The sequence below is a fragment of the Aethina tumida genome, chromosome 1 (genome assembly GCF_024364675.1).
Source record: "Aethina tumida isolate Nest 87 chromosome 1, icAetTumi1.1, whole genome shotgun sequence".
NCBI classification, from domain to species: domain Eukaryota; kingdom Metazoa; phylum Arthropoda; class Insecta; order Coleoptera; family Nitidulidae; genus Aethina; species Aethina tumida.
Genome location: NC_065435.1, coordinates 59,805,608 through 59,829,067, shown reverse-complemented (window position 1 = coordinate 59,829,067; position 23,460 = coordinate 59,805,608). Strand labels below are relative to the sequence as shown.

Here is a 23,460-nt window from a genome sequence, read left to right as displayed (position 1 = left end):
ATTTCAGCCTCAACATTTTTTATGAAATTAATCGATTCTGTTGTCAGCAGAGAAGACGTGCAAGGATCATTCGAAATTTTGCCTAAATGTTAAGCTGACGAACCGTTGCAGGATCATGAGATACCAGCAGCAGTGTTGTCGGACCTGCAGTCTTTAAGAATTCCGTGGCGCTCTAACAAGAGATCTCAAATTGTTTAAAGAGTTTAGTTGTAGAAAATGCAACGTAACATGATGTAATCTTGGATTAAGATAAGAATGTTTTGTGTTTGTTAAACCTGCACATTATAATAGAGATATAAGAAAGAGAGACAAATTCAGATTCATTTAAATGTTGATGTAATTCTCCAATCAAATATTTCATCCGTATTTTAGTTAAGTCAAGACTGATTTCGATTGTGTTCATCTCGAACAAATTAATTTTCACATAATAAATTGTTGTTGGACATACATTTACACATTATCATATTGTTTGATTAAAAAATAGTTTAATGTCTCAAAACCAACGATTTAAATAAACCGCTGTTACCCAAAAGGACTTGTGGTTCAATACTGTATGTCATCCTATAGAATTTTGCTTCTAATATTGTGTTTTAGAATGAGTACTTAATCGGAATGAATATTGGACCACATTGTTAATCATATTCAATGAAAACCACTAGCATTAAATTTGTCTTCCATTGGTTCATATAATTCCTTGTAGATAGTTGAAGCAATAGTGTAAATTAAAATAATTTTTTCGAAGTTACTACCAGTATTAGGAATAAACCACGCAAGTAATATAATCTAAGCCTAAAGAAAAGTTCATGTAAATGATTTTAACCGAATAGGATTATGTGAATATTGTATAAAATTTCAGTTAATTAATAAGCAAGATTATAGTCAATATTTTAGTAATTAAAGATTCAAAGGGCTTCAATAAATTAGGCCTTAGGTTACACTTTACACTGCTTATTTTCTTTTTCATGATACGTTGAATATAAGTGATTGAGCACATGTTTTTTACATTTATATATAATTTTTAAAGTTGTATGCTGAAAGAGAAAAATATGCAATATGTTTAATTGTTAAATTTAGGTATTAGAATTTTTTGTAATTTAAATCTGTTATTCAATTTTTCCAAAACAATGTTTAATTATGCTTTGTGTTTTATTTATTACCTGTCCATCCTTTAGTTATTAACGTGTGTATCACATACACTGTAATCATAATAACTTGATGATATAAATTAAGTATACATTGATAGTAGATAATTAAAATTTCCTAGATTAAATAGATTTAAAAATATTTGAGTAACTATTATTGCAGCTCCAGACCATTAGTATTTTAAATTTATTTTACACTTTAGATATTTAACAGCCATAAGTAAAATTTTTATAAAAAAAGATTTTGTGATCTAAACACATTTTATTCCACGGCAGTTTCAATATTTGGAGGAATTTGCTAACGCTTTTAAGAAACAAATGGCAAGCTATGGATCAAGAATTTATACATTAACTAATTGAGTAAGTCAAGGAGGGTTCGTAGAACAAGGGGGAACTGACCAATTTTGATTTAACACCTCTACCCCCTTTAACAAGAAGTGAATTAGATAAGATCAATATAATATCGTAATAGTCATTTCATAAGATAAACTAAATGAAAAACAATATTGTGTTACTAAATATATTATTATTGTCCCATTTGGTCATATTAAAAGAAGTGAACAAAGAATATTTATGACTTGTAACTGTCACAAATCTCTATCCATCTTCTCAATAAATTATCATCCGTAAAACTGTTCAATTTTCGAAGCATCTTCCAACCCTCTTGTTGCGTAGACAATACATACGTGTTCTGAGGATCTTCCATTATAGTATATGCCCCCAACACGACGGACTGTGTCAATCTACCCTCAATGCATATCTAAAAAAATAACATTAAATCTTAATTCCATAAAAACAGTCGAATACCTTTAGCAAACGAGTTTCATGCTCTGGGATATCCCTGCAACTCAGATAACCAGCCAATACGTGACCACCAACATCAACATCATTTCCTTGGAGGATCATATACGTCATAGCTATCGCAAGTTCGTACAAGTAACACGAATGGTGGGTGTCTCCGAAATCCAAAATTGAGTCGATTTCCCATTCACCATTGACTTTTTGAACGATGATGTTTTGTTCGTTGAAATCACCATGTATAATACCTTGCTCAAACTTTTGGTTTGTTTCCAAGACACGTGTTTTGAAATTTTCTATGATTTGTTCTGCTAGATTCTTGTTTTCTTCATCCTTGACGGCGAATAAGTATTCATTAAGTTTTGGGATATTGTTCATTTTCCATAGCGAATTATATTGGTGGTATGCAGTATGATCGAAACTCTGAAAAATTTTATTTCCGGGTATTGTGATTAAAAGAAGACAATTTGTGCTTACCTTTAATACGTTATCTAAGTTAGCAATATACCTTCCACTATCATAAAATATTTTTGAAGTGCAGGGAATTTTGCAGAGAATGGTTCCATCAATGTATTCCAATAGACGTATCAGGTGTTCTCCCGATTTAAATTTCCATATTAAACAGTATTCTCCTGTTAATGATTTCACTGGTTTCGAACATTTTATTTTATTTTGTGCTGTAATAAAAATTAGCTATTGAAAAATAGAACTTGTAAATTTGAAATCAGTATTTTCAAGTGCCAATTTATTTCAATTGACGTTATTTACAGCTTTCATTATCACTTTGAATTAAAGTGTTTATTGACGATTATTTCTTTAATTGAAACCGTTCGAATGTCGCAAAAGCTATTTTAATATTCTTTATTTTATTCATTTACATCGAAGATGCGACAGAAAATACTAATAACCATGTAATTATTTATATTACATATAACATATATTGTATATAACATACACCTAAAATTACATTTGAGTATTGTACTCAATAATTTGAATAACCAGTAAAATAAAATTAAATATAGTAAATTAAATTTCCTTAACTTCTTCTTAAAAATATAAATAAATATATTTTTCGTATTATTGGAGTAAAACCTATACTTCAAAAAATATACAAATTGAAACTAAATCACTACTAAAAAACTAAATTAAATATTGAATGTGGTGCATGTATATATACCTAAATGCAACAAAAGCTGAGTTTGCGCCTCAAAAACATCTTTTTTCTTCGAATCCAAAAGATTGATAATCTTCAAAACGTATCCACTTCGAGAAATATCTCCTAATTTATCGTTGCTTTCCAAATCCACAATCACATGATAATTTTTATCGTCGTAACCATTCAAATTATTTATTGAAGCAACTTTCAATCCATAAATCTTTTTTAATATGAGATAGACGTCGTCCACTTCAACACACGGTTTTATTGAGAGGCCCGGCTGAAGCACTTCACTGTTTGCCATCACAAGAGATCATACACGTTTAACTAACTGCTTTGTACTGACACACGAACAAATAATTCATCTGATAATGTTAGTTAATTTACTCAAGATATGTTGTTAATAAACAACGCTTCGCTTACCATTGGATTAAGGGCTATTTACCTACTCTGGGGATTTAGTGATTGATACTATGATTGTCATGTAGCCAATTCTGTTAATTATAGTTTTGCTCTCTATTTAACATTATTTTTAATAACATGTTTGTTGTTTACGGAATATATTAAATTGATAGGATTATGTTGGCTCATGCCTTACGATGAGAGATCGTTTTATTTAATTGCTTGATATATAAAATAAAAATTTTCATAGATTTGAATTTCAATATTTGTTTATATAAGTTTCAAATATATTTTTTATTTATTTCATTTTTATCAGTGCAATTAATAACTGTCGTTATCTATATTTCATATAGTTACGATAAGATATTTTTATAGCTAGTAATGCAAAGAGTATTGTAAATCTATTATTTTTGTATATATCAAGGCTTGAAAATATTTATAAATTTTAGAAACCGACAATAAATTGGGTGAAAAGAATTTTAAAAAATTTATGTTGTTTTATGTGAATTTATTATACTTAAAACATGAAATTCTATTTTGATATATACATATATTTTACGCAATTTAAAATCTATATAAAAATAATACAATACATTTGTTGTTTAGCCTAATCAATTATTGTCTTATATAAAAATTACTATAATTTATTTTGTCAGTTTATACAATGAGTGAGAAATAACATACTGAACTTCGCGCACAATAATGTTGTTTCAGTTAGTAACAGAAAATACAGAAAACAACAGTGGTTGCCTATATCACACACTCTTGAGATCTTTTCTAAGCGTAATGTAATAAAAATGGTCCGCCACTGTTCCCATTTCAAACACCCCGTTAATCTTACAATTGATCCTATTACATTTAAATAGAAACATCCGTTTCCTTGCCTTCCTGCCAAACAACATCCACACTTCAGAGTAAAATACAAAACAAATAAATTTTAATCAATACGTAATAATAGATTGGGTAGGTGCTTTAACTACAGTCCTTCCCTTTAATCCCTCCAGTTCGATCACGACCAAACATGCCACCACTTTTCCACCGACTTTTTCAACCAATTGTCGAGCTGCTTCAAGAGTACCACCAGTTGCGAGGAGATCGTCGACGATTAGTGCCTTGCTTCCTGGTGTGATGGTTCCTGCTTGAATTTCAACAGTCGCCTGAAAAATCATCAAATATTATAATGAAACATGAATACAATTCGCCTAATTGTGAGTTATTGTTATTATGAAAAAAATTTCACATTTTTCAGTTATTTCAGGGACCAGATGAATATTAATAAATTTATTGTTTGTCTTAATAGTTGGACTAAGTACAGAGTATGTACCTAATCTAAATATAAAAAGACATAAATAGCAATTTACAGCGTCAAAGTATTATTCAAATACATTCTTTCTAGAAGTATATCATACATTTGTTAATTACTAGATATTATTTATCATAATTGTGCACTTAATTAATGTCCATTAATAATCAATAATAAAAAAATGGAAAGTCACATAAATATTTGAAGTACTAAAGATAATATACAAATTAAAACACTCGAAAACTTAATACTTTAAAACATAACAAATAAAATAATTTTTTCGTACCTCGCCATATTCTAATTTATACGAAGTCTTCACAGTATTTCCAGGTAATTTTCCCATCTTCCTGATTGGTATGAATGGTAAATTCAGTTCAAGGGCCAATAAAGGTCCGAAAAGGAACCCTCTTGCGTCTAACCCAACGATATATTGGTAATCCTCAACATTCTTTAGCTTATTGGCAAACTCCACCAGCAGTTCACGTAGTGTTTGGAAAATGTCTGGTTTCAACAAAACTGAAAATATATCTCTGAAAACATTAATTAGTTGTACTGGATAATGGTAACAGTTAAAATCAAATTTTAATACCAAAATTTAATATTTTTGGTGCCTTCAATTATTTTTAAATTAATTTTATTTAAATATTTACAATTACAATGTTTCTAAATTTTTTCTCAAATATAATTATTTGGGTACAAAACATATACATATTTATTTTTTACATTTTAAAAATGTGATTAAAAATTTTGTACCAATATTATTTTACCAAATTGCTTTAAAATAATAAATTCAATTTGATTGCACAACATTAATTATTTTCTCAACATTTTATAGAGTACAATAAAATAATTTATGGTTAAGCACACCTAATAAAAACATACTGTCCCATCCATATTCAACAGTGGTTTGTCCACTCCTTAACATTAAGGTAAATCACCACAAAAAAATAGAAATAAGAAAATTAAAATAATATTTACCTGAACAGGACACCCTCCTTAGGAAAGTCAGGATAGGACCTGATATGTTCCTTGACAATTTTTATTTTCTTTTCTGTTTCCACCGACATGACTGGCGAATGAATAAAAACTGTTTGTTGTACCATGTGCTCTCGTGATACAACAAACTCATATCTGCTCATATCTAACCTTGTGAACGCGCCATGAACGTCGGTAAACATATTTTGGTTAAGGTTTATTTCTCCGAACACGCGCAACAATGAAATACGGTAGATTTAATAGGTGGTCATTTGGATAATGGATAAACACGATTCGGTTTTTATTAGGTCAGTTATGCTTCGGTAAGAGATTAAAATGTTAATGTAAAATTGATGAAAACATACTAAATCAATACAAGAAAAATTTCTTAAACACAACAATACTTTAAAATATATGTATGTATGGTTGCATTACATTGTTATTAGGTAAGTAGAATTTTAACAATTTGTAAATACCAATAAAACATTGACATACATTTTTCTTAAATTATTATAAAAAATAAAATGTTGAATTTTTCTTACTCATATAAGATTTTAAAATAATCATATAAGAAAATAAAATAAGTAATAAAAATGAAATGAAACTAAACATAAAATAATGCAATATTTATTTTTAATAGCGACATTAATAGTATAATATTGATATACATTTTGTCAATTAAAAATAAAAATTACATTAAAGTATTAATATATTTTTGAAATCGTCTACGCCACTGAGTTTTAATTTTAAAATCGAATGCACGATAAAACTTAATATTTAAAACTTTTTAATTATGCCATTAATGAAGAAATAAAGCTTAATTTATTTTTATTAATTTTAAGAGTTCCTTAAGTGATTAATTTTTAAATGTTTATTTTATTCAATTTAACTTTTGATAATGTGGAGTTTCTTAAGTCATTTTCCTTACTTACTTTTATAAAATATAATTGATAAAATGATTTATTTATTACATGTTTTATTTACTATTTATCCCAAATTTACAATAATATTTATAACTCACTCATAAAAAATATATGATATAAGATATAGGGGAAAATCAATAACTGGAAGTAACAATTTTTAGACATTGTGGGGGAGAATTATTTCTTAATTAAGGTACTTAAAATTTAACTATATTTTAATAAAATATTATAAATCTTGTGACATGTATCTTACTTTATTTTACTAAGTTTTTGACACCCGGTATCTAACGTATTATTATTACCCCACAGAACACCCATATCACCCACTGTATGACGTAATAATGATTAATATGATATATTTTCGATAGAGAAACGATTAATTACAAGATTTTGATCCAATATAGGTATAACTTTTGCTTAGAAATAAAACTTGTAACAATAAACAAATTATTTCATAAAATGTATTTTATAAAAATTCATAATAAAATCTATATGACAAAAATTTTAATTAAATATTTAAAATTTTCAAAAAAAGAAAACATAAAATAATGCACTGATGTATTTTTAATAATGACCTTAATAGTAGAGATCATAAATTATGCATTCAAAATAAAAAATACATTAATATTTTATATTTTTTATTTTAACTTTGCGAACGCCACTGGCTTTTAATTTTAATTTATGACATTATTGAAACAATAAAATATATTTTATTTTTATTCATTATTATTATTTTTTATTAATTTTAAGAGTAAATGATTACTTTTTAAATGATTGCATATCCAATTTAACCTTTGATAATATTCTATTTATAAGTTTTTTAAGAAATTTTCCTTTTTTATTATTATAAACTACGTTTAACAAGATAATTTATTAATTATTCATCTAAGATTTATTTCTATTAACCCTATATTTACAATAATATTTATAAATATTACGGGCAAGATCATTGATACCCATTTTATAAAAAATGATAGAATAATAACCCAGATGTAGAGGAAAATCAATAACTTACAGAATCAATTTTAGACATTGTGGTGCTGAACTGTCTTTTAATTAAGGAATTTATAATTTGATTATAATTGAATGAAATTCCTATTTCCTAATACCTTATTAGTCTTATTGTTTATACCCAGTTTACCTAATTATTACAATTTTGCTTATAACAAGATTTTAATCCAACATATATATAATTTATACTTAAAAATAAAACTCGTAATGAATAAATAATTATTTCATAAATTGCATTATATGGAAATAGGTGATAAATACTTTTTATATATTAATCAAACATTTATAAATTGCGCAAAAACAAAATATATAATAATGCAGTATTTTATTTTTAATAACGAGATATATAGAGACAAGTAGAGTATATGATAAAAATACATTGATATTGAAAAATTATTTTTTTCACAGCCTGTAGTATTATTTTTATTAATTTTAAGAAATTCTTAAATGATTAATTTTAAATGTTTGCTTTGCCCAATTTAACATTTGATAATATTAAATTTATCAGTTCCTTAAAAAAATTCCATTATTATTTTTATAAAATACAATTAACAAAATGATTTATTAATTACGTATACAACGTAAGTTGTATTTTAAATATAATTCATATTAACTCTAAATTTGCAATATTTATAAATTCCTTAGGTTGAAGCATAAATAAATGCCAATCTTAGAAAAAATAGTAGAATGTAGAAGAAAATCAATTTATAGACATCGTCGTGGAGAATTGTTAATTAATAAAGGTTATCAGTATTATTAAACCTTCTGTAAGGTAAAATTAATTAATTCGAAGTGGAGGGAAAATCATGTTATTTATTAAAATATTTTAATTTGACATATGTATATTTATTAATTTAATGTTTAAATAATAAAAGAATTATTATCTTTTATTATATTATGTATAGTATTATGTAAAGTAAAAAAGTAAAAATAAGGAGAAGAAGAAAGAGATAAGAGAAAAATCAATTGGAGTAATTATCGATACAAAAAAAATATAGGAAACCAATATTTCAACATTTAGTGGTGGTTTTGGGACATCCTGTAACATTTCAGAAATTTGGTTATTCTAATTAAAATTTTGTTGCGCAAAACTAGGTTTAAAAAATTTTATCGATGAGTTCAATAGGTCCCATTCACATGATATTTGATAAGTATTGCGTGACAAATCCAAAAGTGTAATATGAGATTCTTTATACTTGGCCATCAATATTTCATTTTTTTATCATCACATTTGATAAATAAAACCAACTTGTTGAAAATAACACATTTAATTTAAATAAATTAAAAAAGTCCACTATTAAATATTAACTTTGTACATAAACATGAAGCCCCAAAGGGACCATACAATCTTAAACATAATACGTAATCGATTTAGTTACTTAAGTATAAGCACTTAACCCTAACTTAACAACTACAACGGCACACTAAATATTAGGTGGCAGTCGCTACTATCCAGTCTTTGGCGTCATATTTCGTGATGTAATTTTGATTTGCGGTTCGAACCGAACATCTGTTCAACCTTCCGCTGTTGTTCCTCGATAATCTCGAAAGTGTCCTCAGGGATGTGCTCTGGATCTCCCCGGAGGAATTACTCCCACTGTTGTTACCTGAAAGAAGAAATTATTAAATTAAACGAACAATTAAATATTCAGTTTTCGCGAGCTTTTCTGTGCACGTGCCGTGCAAAATCAAATTTTTGTCAGGGCAAAAGAGTACAACAGGCCTAATTGACACGTGTCGTTTGCTTTGGTCCAAATTAAATTTGGAATCAAACTGGCGTTCACCGCCTTTGTAACATTCTTCTAAGTGTGAAATTGCATTGTTAATGGAACGGAATATGCGCATTTATGGTGACTAAACGAAAACATTATGTACGTTTGAGTTTAGTAAAATAATAAGGGAGGATATTTTACTAATTTATGATCTATCATTTTCGGTTGCCGTGCGAAAATTAATTGAAAACATGATGAGAATTGCACTTTGTGTCGCTTATTTGATGTGTTGTCCTCGAAATTAAAGATTTTCATAAAAAAGTTCCTAATTCTTTTTGACACGAAAGTCTTGGAAGTGAAAATATAATTTGAAATACATATGTCTGTAAAATATAAGAAATTTAGATTTATTGGCTCGTGTTAACTGACAGTTATTTATTTCTCTGTTCTCTTCAAAAATGATTTAATATTAATTTCTCATGTTTTCTCTTACCCATGGAACTTGATTTCAGCTTCTTGTTTGTAGCAGTGTAATGTCGAAGTAGGTATTTTGGCAATTCCCTGTTGAATGCTAAATAAATCCAAGGATTAACACAGCTATTCAAGCTGTACAATAATGTCAAAATAGTGAAAATTGGACCTGAAACAAATTATTGAAATTAGCCCAAATAGGAAAAATGTTATTTTATTGCATCTTTATGTTAGATATAAATAGTATCACACACAGTAGAGTGAGTTTATTGCCTTTTCTGGAAGATTTAGGTTTGGATTAGCAGATAAATTTGTATTGGCTATCTGTAAAAAGTAATCAGTAATAGTATTAGAGACGTAATGACCCTTAAGACTAGACATACGAGTTTCACTGCGTTGCTCAGAAATACATTTCGTGAACCTTTTATTCTAAGAGCTTCCATTAATATGTAATTTTATCATAACTATTAATAAATATTATTATTCTTCCTTGATTGAATATTTAAATTATTGAAAATGAATGTGTTACCTTAAATGCAATTATTTTATTATAGTTGTACTATATTCTATTTCTAAATTGTTCAAATTTGGTCAGAATAAATGATGAAAATGAAAATGGGATATCTTTCCAAATCACTAGCTATTGTCTACCCATTTTTGTACTTGCCTATTTCCGGCCGACAGAAATAGCATGTTCTGGCGTCATTAAATATTTTAACAGACTATCTACAAAGATCTTGTACTTATTGTCTTATTTTTGCATATTAAGGAATAAATTCAAATTAATGAATTACACAAAGTACGCCAGAAATTAGCATTGTATCTAACATTTTTGAAATTTAGTAGTAAGTCAACGTGCCGACCGAAAGAAAACTAAAAAATTAACTCGCTTCGAGGTCGCCAACATTTTATTTTATAAACAAAGTCTTAAACGTTTAAAAATGCATGTAATTAATAAAATCATATAACAAATGCCCGTAAATTTGAAACCTGTGTATGTGTGCAAAGAAAAACAAATAAATAATATATCTGAAAAACAAAACTAATGAGCTATTTTGTTGTGTGGCTGCATACTGAACAAATCTTAAATGTAGGTTTGAAATAGATCTCAAAATAATATTTGCCATATAAATTATATGTACAGTTTGTATATTGGATTCCTTTCTATAATCTTCAACGCACTATTAAAATTATTTTGAATATTTTCCTGCAAGGTAATAATAATAATATCTGAAACTTTAATATGTTAATTGTAAACACAAAAAACTGTTTTATTTCGTTATAATCCCAACATTAACATTCAAACAAATGAAAACTAATTAGAATATCAAAAATCATGAAATTCCTAAATTTTAATATTAAAATATTCAACCATTATTGAGATATTGATTAAGTTAATATCTGGTATTTCCACCTTTGTTTCAAATGACATCATAGCACCTAATCTAATTCAGTTCATATTTCGATGAAGAGGGACATCAATTCCTTCAAATTGTTAGGCCGGTTCGGACGACTTCTTAGTTGTTTTCCAACGATGTCACAGACATGTTCGATCGGATTAAGATTTCGGATTCTGAGCTGATCACACCATAGTACGAATCCATACTTAATGATACCATATACGGTCCATATGGTATCACTACGTCGGTACGCAGTTTTAATTATATGCTCCCGCACACCTTAACCAATTAAAGTCGTATTCATAAAGTTACACTGATTATTACAAAACAAGCGAAATCTGAACTCGTCAATCCAAATAACTTGTTATCAGTAATGTATTTTTTAACCGAAGCCTACGATACTCCACGGTTATTATTGAACCTTAAGTAGGAATATGAGGTTGTAAAATATCTTCCCTGAGTATTGGTTGAATCATTTTAAAGCTTAGCCAGACAACTTCAAGGTTTTTGAGCTGAGACTGCATCTTCCTTGTTGTTACAAATCTTGCCCAACTCTTCTGCTATGGCCCAACATTCTGGAAACCAATCTATGGGACACACCAGGTCTCTCAATTATTCTGCGTCAACCTTTTTCTGACAATATTAGAGGTTAAGCACATTCAACACCGGTTCTAGTAAAGCACTGCGTTTAATATAATTAATTAAAATAATTTACATTTCAACACCAAAGGGCAAACCAAAAGTGTAATGCAAACTTATTTTATCAAAAAATTGTGCACTTCAATAACAAAAATATGCGTATGCATCTGATAAACAGAAAATACGAGGTTGTTTCAATATAATAAAAAGCATTTTACCATTTGCTTTTACGGCCAATTTTATTTCGGAAATTATGCGTGGTGCGTTAAATCCTTATAGCCGTGTAATTCATGACCTAGGAATAAAGGATTTGGCGGTTTTTGCATCTACAATATTGAATTAACCAATTAAATCATCAGTTATTAAAATGTTGGATAATACTTTAATTTAATTTTTTATACGTAATTTTAACAATGTTGCCGACCTTGATTTAAAAATTTTCATTGCGGTAGGTACGTCATTTTACTCGAAAAAATGTTAGAATTAATGTTAAACTTTTCCATTATTACATCTCCGTTCACCGGACTAATGAATAATAACACTCGTCTACATGCATCATCATCAAGATGTCTACGGCGCTTAATTACCTGTCTGTTCGACCATTTCAGTTTGCACCTCGGTGTTCTAGGAGATTATTCGTGGTCAATTAAAATTAAAAAAATTTAATTTAATATACACATACACACAAACATTTAATAATATATTACTTTCACAAGAGCAAAACATATCATAATATTTCATATATAATTTAAGAGTACACAGTTAAAATTTTAATATTTTTATTTACATTTACTACTTCTATAACTTAATATACAAATCTTTTACTGTAATACAAAGATTATTGCAGTTACTTCTATAAAAAAATGATAAAATTTATTCTGCAAGCATTTCTTAAAGTTTATTGTATAGTTTATAGTGTCCTGAGTGTTTACCACCATTTGGATATTTTAGTGATGAAATGATTTCGTTTCATCTTGTGATTATTAATGATTTAACGATTAACAGTGATCGCCAATTATCGAATCCATTATTAGGAATATTTTATTTGTAAGTAGAATCCACTATATAGTACAGACATTTTTTTTAAAAACATTAATAAACCATTTTTTAATATTCTTATTGTTAATTTGTTATGGAATGTTATTGGAATGACACCATCATTTTTTGTGTTTGACGCAAGATTTCTAACAACATCTCAAAATTTTATTGGTAATACATTCTTAAGCAGTTTCATTTTTCTATTGATATTATTAGATTTTCATCAAAATTATTAAAACAAACATATTTATTTTTAGTCTAAATCTAAACCTCTGAGTCTACAATATGCCACCGTTTTAATATAAATTTCTTTGAGAGAACTGTAATTTAAAAATAATAAATAATTTTTATATACCCAAATATATCGTCATATTAAGTACTATTAAGTACTATTAAGTATTTTTTTTTTAATTTTTTTTTGTAATTTGCAAACCTGTATTAATATTTACTTCATCATTTGGATTTTTTTGTAAATCTAATTTTTCAATAAAACTATTTTCAATCGGCAATATTCACTATTTTCCGGAAAAATGATATTTAAGATGAAAATTCCTTGGAATAAGTCAGTCACCAAGTCCTTACACTAAAAACCTGCATTTATAAATAACAAACTGTAATACTTGGAACTAAAGCCTTAAATTTATTTTTCTGTTAAGAATTGCAATAATTGCAGTTAATTATTATGGGAGGCATGTTCAATGCACATAAAATTAATATTGCATGATTCTCTGTCGATTGATAAAAAAACACTACAGTCTTAATTAAACTTCAGTCCACTGTAAGAAAATTTAATTAATAAACACTTAAAACTAAATTAAAAAAGAAGCAACAACTCGAGGCGCCATTAAAAATTCAATTTAAGACACTTAACGGCTTTAACGTTATTGTGATTAAATGCGAAAACAACTTGTCGATTTCATTATGTTAATTATTTTCCAACACCCAGCCACGCTGCGATCAATGAAAAAATATAGACCGATAAATCCAAAAATAATTGAACTTACCTTGAAAGAAGGGATTCGTGGGATCAACCGTGGCCCACAGTTGTACAAACATGAACGGCGACGAGCAAATGATATACATAAAAATGACCGCGATGGTCTGTTTGACCGTGTTTATCTTCGCCCTGGATATCAGGGGCATTTTAGTCCGTTTTTTGCCGACCAGCGAATTCCTGGGCCTCATACTGATCTCGGAGCTGTGCCAAATGTCCTTGCAAATGCAAGTGTAGGTGTAGACCAGTACTATCAAGGGGACGATGAAAACGGACACACAATACCTGTGACAAGTAAATGATTTTACTGAGCTGTTACGTTGGAGAGTAGCTGACTGAATATTAATTACCAAATCACATAGGCTTTTTGTCCCCACGGTTCCTGAAATGTGGCCCAGCAATCGAATTCTCCATCGTCCACTTCTTGGTACGAAAAAATAGTCAACTGAAATTAAAAGAATAATTAAGTGGTCTGTTAAGAATCGGAGCATGTGAATTGTTTGGGCAAAAGTAATTTGTCTTATCAAGAGCCGAGACATTCTCGCTGTGTCCAGTCATTGTGTTTACCTATGTACTACATATCTTTTCCTTTGAACATCTTATCACACAGTTCATCGAGTTATTTTTTAGTTATTGTTGAATGCTTTGTTGTCGCCTATCTCCCGATTTCTTTGGCCTAAGCTTTTAAATAACAGCTGGCAGCTGTTAGTTGGTCTTTATTTTGTGTAGTATTTTTCCAGTTCATTGTCAGATTCAATGTCATCTTTTTCATTTTGTCTTTTTGCGTTTGCTTCGTCTATTATGGCGTGGTGTGGTTTTTTCCGTGATCTTATATTTCAATTGTCCTGGTATCTTTGTTGGTAAAAACAGTTTTATTGGAACACTATTTTTAAAAAGATATGTACATATGTTAGTCTGTTGTTTGATGATCTTGTTGGAATGTAAAAAATTCAGTTTTCTGTCTAAAAACCTTGTGGTTTATTGTTTTAACATTATTGTTATATACTAATGGACCAATAAATAAATAAATTATATATTTATAAAGTAGATAAATATACAAATAATATAGTAATAAATAAAATTAACGAATATATAATTAATGTCGAAAGGAAATCAATGCGAATAACAATGTTATCATATTGGTTCTATACCGATTTAAGTACATTTTTACAACAAATAAGTAATGGTAATTAATAATTAAAGAGATAGTTAACTAAATACATAAATTAATTTAATAACGTAATGACGCAAGCAGACAAATAATTATTGTTTCTAATTATTTTAAAATACTCATTGACAATCGATATAGCAATATCAATTTTCAATAAATTTTGACGAGCCGTTTTTTAATTTTTTTATATTTCTGTGTTATTTATAATTAGTTGAACGGACTTTGTCGTAATAATTAGTTGAAAGGAGTTTGTCATCATATACTATTGACATTAAGTTAACTTTTTCATTAAACAGCTACGTGAGATAGTAAAAGCACCTAATAAATATTAAATGAAGAGAACAATTTCAAATAATTATAAAATAAAAATAATTAAACTTACTTGAGGTATACAAAACACCAAGCTAGTAATCCACGCTATGTAGACCATGAACTTGGATCTTCTGGACGTCCAAGAGCAGTAGGTCAAAGGATAGCAAATTGCTTGGTGTCTGTCTATGGCTGTTGCCATAAGGACATAGGAACTTAAATAAGGACCCAAAGTCTGTCCGAATTTCACCAATTTGCACAGAATGTAACCACCGCGGAATCTATACGTGATGTCCCAGGCCAGTTGGGCCAGTACACTTAAAAAAGCAGTAATCAAATCGGCGATGCTCAAGTGGAGGATGAAGAAGTACATTCGAGATAGTTTCTTCCTTCCTGCACATCTGAAACAAATACAATCGCATGTTACACGACCCAATAATCTTAACACTATGTGACTATTTGAGAGAAGACTGAGAGATTATTATTTTTAATTCGTTACTATTGGAAATGATAATATTAGAGTTTCGTACCTTCTTCTGGCCCATAAAGCTAATATAACGGTACTGTTTCCTATGACAGTCACAATGAATATGACTGCTAGCACCGCGACCTCAATTTTGGCGAGACTTTCATCCCTTTCCTCGGCAGCTCGTTCGAGTTCTTCTATTGTTTCTCCTGTTGAAGTCACATTCATTTTTAGCCCATACATATGGTCTCTGGAAGCTTTTCAAAGCTGTAACAAAGGATATTTTTATTCATAAAATATATTTTCAGCATTTCTAGAGAAATGTTAAATGAGTACTAATATTTTTGACAGACTTACAAGCAAAATAATGAAAAAAATATATATGGTATTCAGAAAAATTCAGTAGAACAAAAATAACTATAATAAATGAATTATACAAGCTTACTTTTTTCAAATTAAGACATATGTCATTGTCATTGTCATTGTCATTGTCATCATAATTTCAACTGTTTTGATTCAGTATAACAATTTAAATTGATTTGTGATTGTAATGATCCCAACAAAGTAAGAACAAAAAAATAATTAAGTTTAGAATAGTGTTCAAATATTAATTTATTTATGCCAATACATATGTTTTAATCTATGATTTTTATAATTCTCAATAAAAATACTTAAACAGTATTCCTAGTTTAGCTGAAACAAAATATCAATTCATAAAATTTATTTTATCTAATAAAACTGTATAGAATCTTTTGAACTACGAAACTGAATAAAATGTTACATATTTTTTTAAAAATTCATCTAAAACCTGCTCTTGAATTTATATTTGTAGGTAAATTTATATATAGAATAATGCCCCAAAGAACTCAGTGAACCACAAGTAGCAACGCCAATCTGCGACTGTAAGTACATACACGTAAACGTTCTGTTAAATACACATTGAAGTCTGCTATTACAGACTTTATACATTCTCCCATGTAATTGAAATGCTTGCATTAATTTCAGTTTTAGTTGTTCTGACAGTAGTCATTCTCGACTCTGAGATATATTTCGATTTTCTACTTTTGTACAATATGTTTTGGAAGATACACCATCATTCAAACTCTTCTAATATCCTTTTCTAACCACACATCATGAATATGTTTTTAAAATCATCTCTTTAAAGATGTCATATGCTTATTAACTTAGCAACTACTCCATGTCCGATAGATGCACCGTCGTTCGAAGTGTTCCAATATTCTTTCACTGATGTTTCAACAAAGAAGAAATCCAGTCATCGTGAAAAATCAAATAATAATTTAATATAACAAATGAACAGTCAACCACCTTTTTAAAAACTATTTATAAATATCATAGTATGTACTTAATATCACATGATCAATTATTGCACAATAAAAAAGTTATGTGGATATAATAACACTAAAATAGTTAGGATGAGAAAGTCTCATAAAAACTGAAGTAAATCTATTACGAAATTAAATGCAGCTGAAATTTTTGGTAATTTCCGCTGCTTGCACAAAAGAAGATATATTAAATCAGTAAGAGAGGAAAATTTTATTCTGTAGACAATTATAAAAGTTAAAAAAGCCTAGCTAAATATATATGTTAAACAAGATTTATATTATTACATTTTTTATAATGTTAACCTAGTTTTATGTATTGTAACATTGTAAAAGAGTTTAACTGTTCTTAAATTATTTTTAAGAACTAATGCACTATTCTAAATTCTTATAATTTTATTTTATGGTTTAGTTGTACAAAAACATTATTTTTAACTATGACACAATCTTCTGAATAAGCGATATTTTTTATGAAATTTTGTATACTCATTTTGAAGGATACTAAATTCAACGGATAATTTATGTTTTGATAGAAGTTTTTGACCTATTATTCATTATAGAATAACATATTCAATTAATTCATTAATAATTTAACAAATACGTAAATAAAATTAAACTTAACAACAACAAAAATCAATATAAAAGATTGATGTATAGAATTATAACATTTAGCCTTAACATTTAATTTAATTGGCAGACCAATAAAGTCATCAAGGAGGACAAATAAGCAAATATTGCCAAATAATAATCCTTTTTGACATTAAGAAAAAATTTGCGCTGGACGAATCAAAATCTTTCGATATGTCAAGTGGAATTAACAAAGACAGGATTAAGATCATACAAACTTGCGAAAAAAGTATTATTAACGCACCATTGAGGAACATTTTCACTGTTGGGAAAAAATTGTTTTTTTATCCCTAATCTAAATTTATTCCGAAGTGATGATGTACGAATTACATGTTCGACGCCCACCTAACAAAAGAATGGACCCTAAATTTGTTTGTCCCACATTAAAGGACTGGATCGATAATGGTTTGGTGTTGCTATTCTTCATTCTGGCTAGATCTATTACATATGATTGTGGAACAGATGAATCGTAGCATATTAACTAATGTAATAGAAGGAATAATGCCATTTGGCTTTGCATTTCAACTTGATTACGATCCAAAACACACATCAAACATAATGAAAGAATAATTAAATGCAAACAGAAGTAATACTAATGAATTAGTGGGTCCAAAGTCTATATTTCAATTTCAGAACCTTTGGGAAATTCTAGACCGACGTCCCGGTTCGTAATGTCAGGAGTTCACAAGAACTGACTGAAAGTTGGAGTCAAATTAAAATCGAGGTAATAAATAAACTAATAAGTTCGATGTGAAAATGAATGGAAGATGTGTAAAGGGTAAAGGATGTTATATAATACTGAATACTGGAATCATATAATAATCATATTTTATTTATATTTGTTACAATCATTATCAAAAAACGATTTTTTTATATATAATATAGCACAATTATTATTCTAGATACACGTTCAAAAGTTTGAAGATTAAACTCTTATTATTTAAACGTTAGTTAAGGTGTGGAGATGCTTGGCATCTGCAGGTTTTTTTCACGAAGACCATAAGCAACAATGATTTGAATGAATAAGGTTTCATGTTCACTCAACGGAAGAATGGGAATCTGTACTTTTCACAGGTGATTAAATCTGTGTTGTTTAATTTAACATTTACATAATATCATTTTTGTTTTATAATTTTAAGTCTTTATTCCCTCAAGTTTCTTGAATTGGTATGACGAATTCATGTAAATTTGTAAAAATTTTATGTTGATTTTGGTTATAAACATGATCCCCCATGTTTTCTATAGATTGATGTCTAGACATTGGGACGGATAAGACAAAACACATTTATTAGTAGCATCATTTATTGAATATATGAAAGGATGGGATTTCTTGTAGGTACACGTCAGCATCGCTCAGGAATTGTGCTCAAACGATTAGAAACGTTGGGTATTAAGACCAACTTCCTACGATATCACCTGACCTAAATCCTATCGAGCAAGCATGGGGTATGCTGAAACGGCGGCTTTCGAACATTCAACCTCACCCTAATACTTGAAGCTATAATTTCGCGTACATGGACTAATATACCCCAAGAAGAATTGAATAACCTCATAAAAGGCATACAGAGGGAGTGTCAAGTAGTCTTTGATGCAATATACTAAATTTTATGTATGTATGCATTTAATCAAAATACAAATAAATTTTATTTTTTCACATTCAAATAAAAAATTTGAAAGATAAATTAACAAAAAATCAGTGACAACGTCCTTTTTACAAAGTTTTTTAATTATCCCTAACTTTTGAACATAAGTTTATTTGGATGTAGAACCCTTTGCACGACTTTTTAAAAATTTGGAAGTTATAAAGATTATTCGAAGGAGGTTCAATGTATGAATGATTTTTTTTTCACAAGATGTCACTTTTATAAATATACTCAATAATTAAAATATTGAATTTCAATTTGATATAATAATGCTGTGTATCTTACAATAAATATAATTAATAATTAATTACTTAAAATGAAGTAAATGGAATCAGATATTTTTCACATCTTATCTCATATTTATAAATGAAAATCGTACGTCCTAAATTCGTCCATTATTATTTGTACGTCTGCATTGTTCAACGCGTTTATGAGTTGAATGTGTATACATAATTAATGTCGAATAATGCTTTAGACATGAATTTATAACACTGCAAACACGATTATAATGGATTAAAAAAGGAAACTAAAAACTTGATTATTCATTAAACCTCAATTATGCGTCTGCGAATACGACGCAGAAATCTTGTCTCGGTGCCGATAGTTCGAAACGACAATTTTTTAATTATGACAAAAAACCAAACTCACACATACAAAAATTATCATAATTCGATTTAAGTTTTAACAACAATAAGGAAATTAGAGAGTCGTAAAACTGCCATAAACAACATTGTTTTAATACCACATATTTTATTGTACTACACGCTTTTTTTGCATATGTCACTACGTAATTTATTAACGGACAAATTAATGAAATAAGGTTGTAAATTAAAATAATTACTGAAATTACTGTCCATTATCGAAATGTGAAAATTGCTTAAATTTAAAACGTATTTGTAAAAACAAATTGAACAAATTATTCAATCATACAATATTTTTTTTACATTCAAACAACAATAACGAATTCAAAGGTATTCGACTGTATCGAAAAAATAAACGAGGCAATCAAAGCAAATCAACTTGTTGTTTTCCACGTTGGAGATATGCAGTTACATTGAAAAAAAAAAACACAGGTTCACGGTCAATCACCCTGGGTTATTTAGTTTTAGCCTAATGAGTTGGTAAATTGACTTGAAAAAAATTGACAACCGAATCTTGAAATTCTAAAAATCAGGTAGTCGATCCAATTCATCACATTCGATACGGTACATACTTATATTATCCACTTAAATAACGGATTTAAAGTAATTTATCTCTATTTGTCTAACAAGACATTAAATTGGTCGAAATACCGATACACATAAGTCAGTAGTAACAATCTGTGAACAAAAAACATTTTAAGTACAACATGAAAATATTAATTAGAAATTTCATTTAAGACCAACAATGAGTATTAATATCACTTTTAAGTGGACAATTTTCTTTCTATTTTTTTTCTAAATTATCCAGCCCAATATCCTTGAAAATATTCGTTTCAAATTTAATTACATAGACATACATGTAATTATATTTATATATGTAATTATAAATGTATCTGACCAATTTTGGTGTCGTATTAATTGTAATTCATGAATTTTCTCGATTCAAATTAAAATTATAGATAATTAAATCATTTACCGTAATGAGTAACGACTTCTTGCAATTAAACAAATTTTAATTGTTCTCTATACTTCAGGGTAACCACTATTATACACACACCTTAATACTTTTTATTAAACAATTATTATGATTAATAATTAAAACATTCATGGCGTAGGGGTTACATTTCATCATTTTTATTAAAACTAAATATTAATAAATATGCATAGAAGAAAATTCAATAGTTTTTGTAAAAATTATTTATTAAATTTGAAATATAATTTAATTCACAGGCCATTAGTTAGTAAAAATAGTTTTAATAAAGAGTATATGCTCCGTGATTATTTATAACTGCTCTACATGTATTGGGTGTGTACAAAATTAGATAGTCAATATTATTTTGAGGTATTTTAATCCCTACTCTCAAAATCTAAAGGAGTGGTAAATATTGCTCACTTGCGAAGAAATTCTTCTTTGAAACACCACCTCTACCTAGATCCAAGTTTATACATGTACATGTATAAACTTGGATGTGCCTAAGACGTTCGAAATGTCCAGGATTCTAGACACCAAATTGGTATTCGCGAATATCATAGCCCAATCATTTTCAACTCAGTTATGAAAATATTCACACCATTCAAATTATGACTGGAGTAAGTCCCACGATTGCCTCTAGTAAGAGTTCGGCAAGTTATTGGTCTAGAATGCAAATTAATTTCATGTAATTTGTTTTTTACAGTATTTAGACTACCAGCTACAATATGTGCTTGCTCCTTTAATGTATTTATGCGAACTCAGGGGTTATAAGAAATGATGATTGCTGTTGTACAGCGTCCATGACCGGAATGCTCTTCAGCTGGACTATAGATGCAATAGACAATTTGACAGCCCGAAAGGACAAAATAAATCGAAATAAGTCGTAAATGTTTGTATTTATATACATTTTTATAAAACGAGACAGGGTTTTTTATACATATCAACTTCAGAGTAAATTACATAAATATAATAAGATTTTTAAAAGGTTAAAGAAATATAATATTCATAACAAAAATAAATTTAGGTACATTTTCTGGAATATTATAAAAATTAAATTTTTCTTGGGTGTGTAATATCTTTAATTATACTGTTTTGAAGTTTTGTATATTTATATAATTTAATTAATTATATTTTCGGTTCATGATTTATTTGAATTAATTTGTATATTATATTTAAACATTTTTGTAATTAAAGTGTATAGATTATTTAAAAGCTTGTTAATGCTCTTTCTCACTATGCTATTTATTTTTTTTTGTATTGTATTTAAAACATTTTTGAGTTAAAAATGTTTGAATTTATACAATTCCCTCAAGTTTGCTGAGATGTTATAATTTTTTTTGGTTTAAAATGTGATGTTTTGAAATTAGCCAGTCATTAGACTGATATGAATCAATCATTAATAAGAGGTTTCATCAATTTCATGAAAATGTTGGACAAATGGAATCAAGTGAGAGTAACAAAATTAAGCGTTTGACAATTGTCAATTGTCTCCTTGCATGAAATGCAAATGAGCCTTTTAGAGTTAGTCCGATACGTGCGACGATAAATATGTTAATAACGATAATTCTGACCTAGACAATGAGTTGAAGCTGACAAACCTGATGAAACAGAATGTATGTTGAACTGTCTAGAGAATTTAACTTGTTGATTACCTACCAAAAGGCCAAATAATCAATGCAAACGATAAATGCTTATGAATTGTGGTCAATATAAAATATATTTTGCTTTTTCGTGATAAGGCAAGACATATGGCATCAGAAATTCACAGAAAGCTTCAAAAGAAGAGAAGTTCTACCTTATACTACTATATAATCCAGCTAATATAATTTATTTTTATCATTGACCAATGTTTTGCATAAACGTAATTCTGAAGAGAAGGTCAGCTGAGCTTGATCTTCATTTCAGTTCCAAGAACCTAGAAATTTTCCTCTTGGCATAATTTTGCTTGTAGAACTTAGAAATTATCCTTAATAGTAGTGATTATTTTATTGAATAAATGTTTCTTTAAAAGAAAGTAATATTACTTAATGTTTGAAGGTAGAAATATATTTTCCGGTACCCACTAGTAAATCTCTTAAATTTTTATTTAAGATTTTTAATTGACAATTAAATAATATTTAATGATGTATTTTTATTATCACCATTATTTACACTAGTTTCAAGTGACTCATTAATCCTGTTAATTATTCCCTTGCCAAATAATTATCACCCTTAATATTTGCCACAATCAGGACTTTAATTATACTTCCGTGTTTACATTAGAGTTCATAATTTTATGACTTACCACAGACAGTAAGTTGTAGTTAATTTACATTTAATTACAGTA

The 23,460-nt window shown here is 28.1% G+C and overlaps 4 protein-coding genes across 9 annotated transcripts in view; 1 reads left to right on the top strand and 3 right to left on the bottom strand.

The window, feature by feature from the left end:
* Positions 1 to 1,137, top strand: part of LOC109608458 (protein madd-4) — an 88,950-nt gene extending 87,813 nt beyond the window's left edge. For all 6 annotated transcript variants that reach the window (XM_049961528.1, XM_049961527.1, XM_049961525.1 and 3 more), the window contains one exon: positions 51 to 1,137. In XM_049961528.1, coding sequence (XP_049817485.1) covers positions 51 to 157 — 107 coding nt within the window. In that variant the 3' untranslated portion in view covers positions 158 to 1,137. The remainder of the gene's footprint in view (positions 1 to 50) is intronic.
* Positions 1,138 to 1,648: 511 nt separating this feature from the next.
* Positions 1,649 to 3,613, bottom strand: LOC109608459 (hydroxylysine kinase). Its single transcript, XM_020024898.2, has 4 exons — positions 3,118 to 3,613; positions 2,418 to 2,617; positions 1,950 to 2,363; positions 1,649 to 1,902 (listed from the first exon to the last, which is right to left on the bottom strand). Exons 1-4 carry the CDS (start codon positions 3,398 to 3,400, stop codon positions 1,714 to 1,716), a joined length of 1,086 nt encoding a protein of 361 aa, XP_019880457.1. The 5' UTR covers positions 3,401 to 3,613; the 3' UTR covers positions 1,649 to 1,713.
* Positions 3,614 to 3,985: 372 nt separating this feature from the next.
* On the bottom strand, positions 3,986 to 5,953 carry LOC109608489 (adenine phosphoribosyltransferase). Its single transcript, XM_049961533.1, has 3 exons — positions 5,780 to 5,953; positions 5,088 to 5,331; positions 3,986 to 4,655 (listed from the first exon to the last, which is right to left on the bottom strand). Exons 1-3 carry the CDS (start codon positions 5,938 to 5,940, stop codon positions 4,440 to 4,442), a joined length of 621 nt encoding a protein of 206 aa, XP_049817490.1. The 5' UTR covers positions 5,941 to 5,953; the 3' UTR covers positions 3,986 to 4,439.
* Positions 5,954 to 8,965: 3,012 nt separating this feature from the next.
* Positions 8,966 to 23,460, bottom strand: part of LOC109608460 (oxytocin receptor-like) — a 39,941-nt gene continuing 25,446 nt past the window's right edge. The window contains exons 2-7 of the mRNA XM_020024899.2: positions 15,975 to 16,177; positions 15,518 to 15,845; positions 14,315 to 14,409; positions 13,975 to 14,249; positions 9,916 to 10,062; positions 8,966 to 9,317 (exon numbers count right to left, since the gene is read on the bottom strand). Of these exons, the coding sequence (XP_019880458.2) occupies positions 9,142 to 9,317; positions 9,916 to 10,062; positions 13,975 to 14,249; positions 14,315 to 14,409; positions 15,518 to 15,845; positions 15,975 to 16,153 (1,200 nt within the window). The 5' untranslated portion in view covers positions 16,154 to 16,177 and the 3' untranslated portion in view covers positions 8,966 to 9,141. The remainder of the gene's footprint in view (positions 9,318 to 9,915; positions 10,063 to 13,974; positions 14,250 to 14,314; positions 14,410 to 15,517; positions 15,846 to 15,974; positions 16,178 to 23,460) is intronic.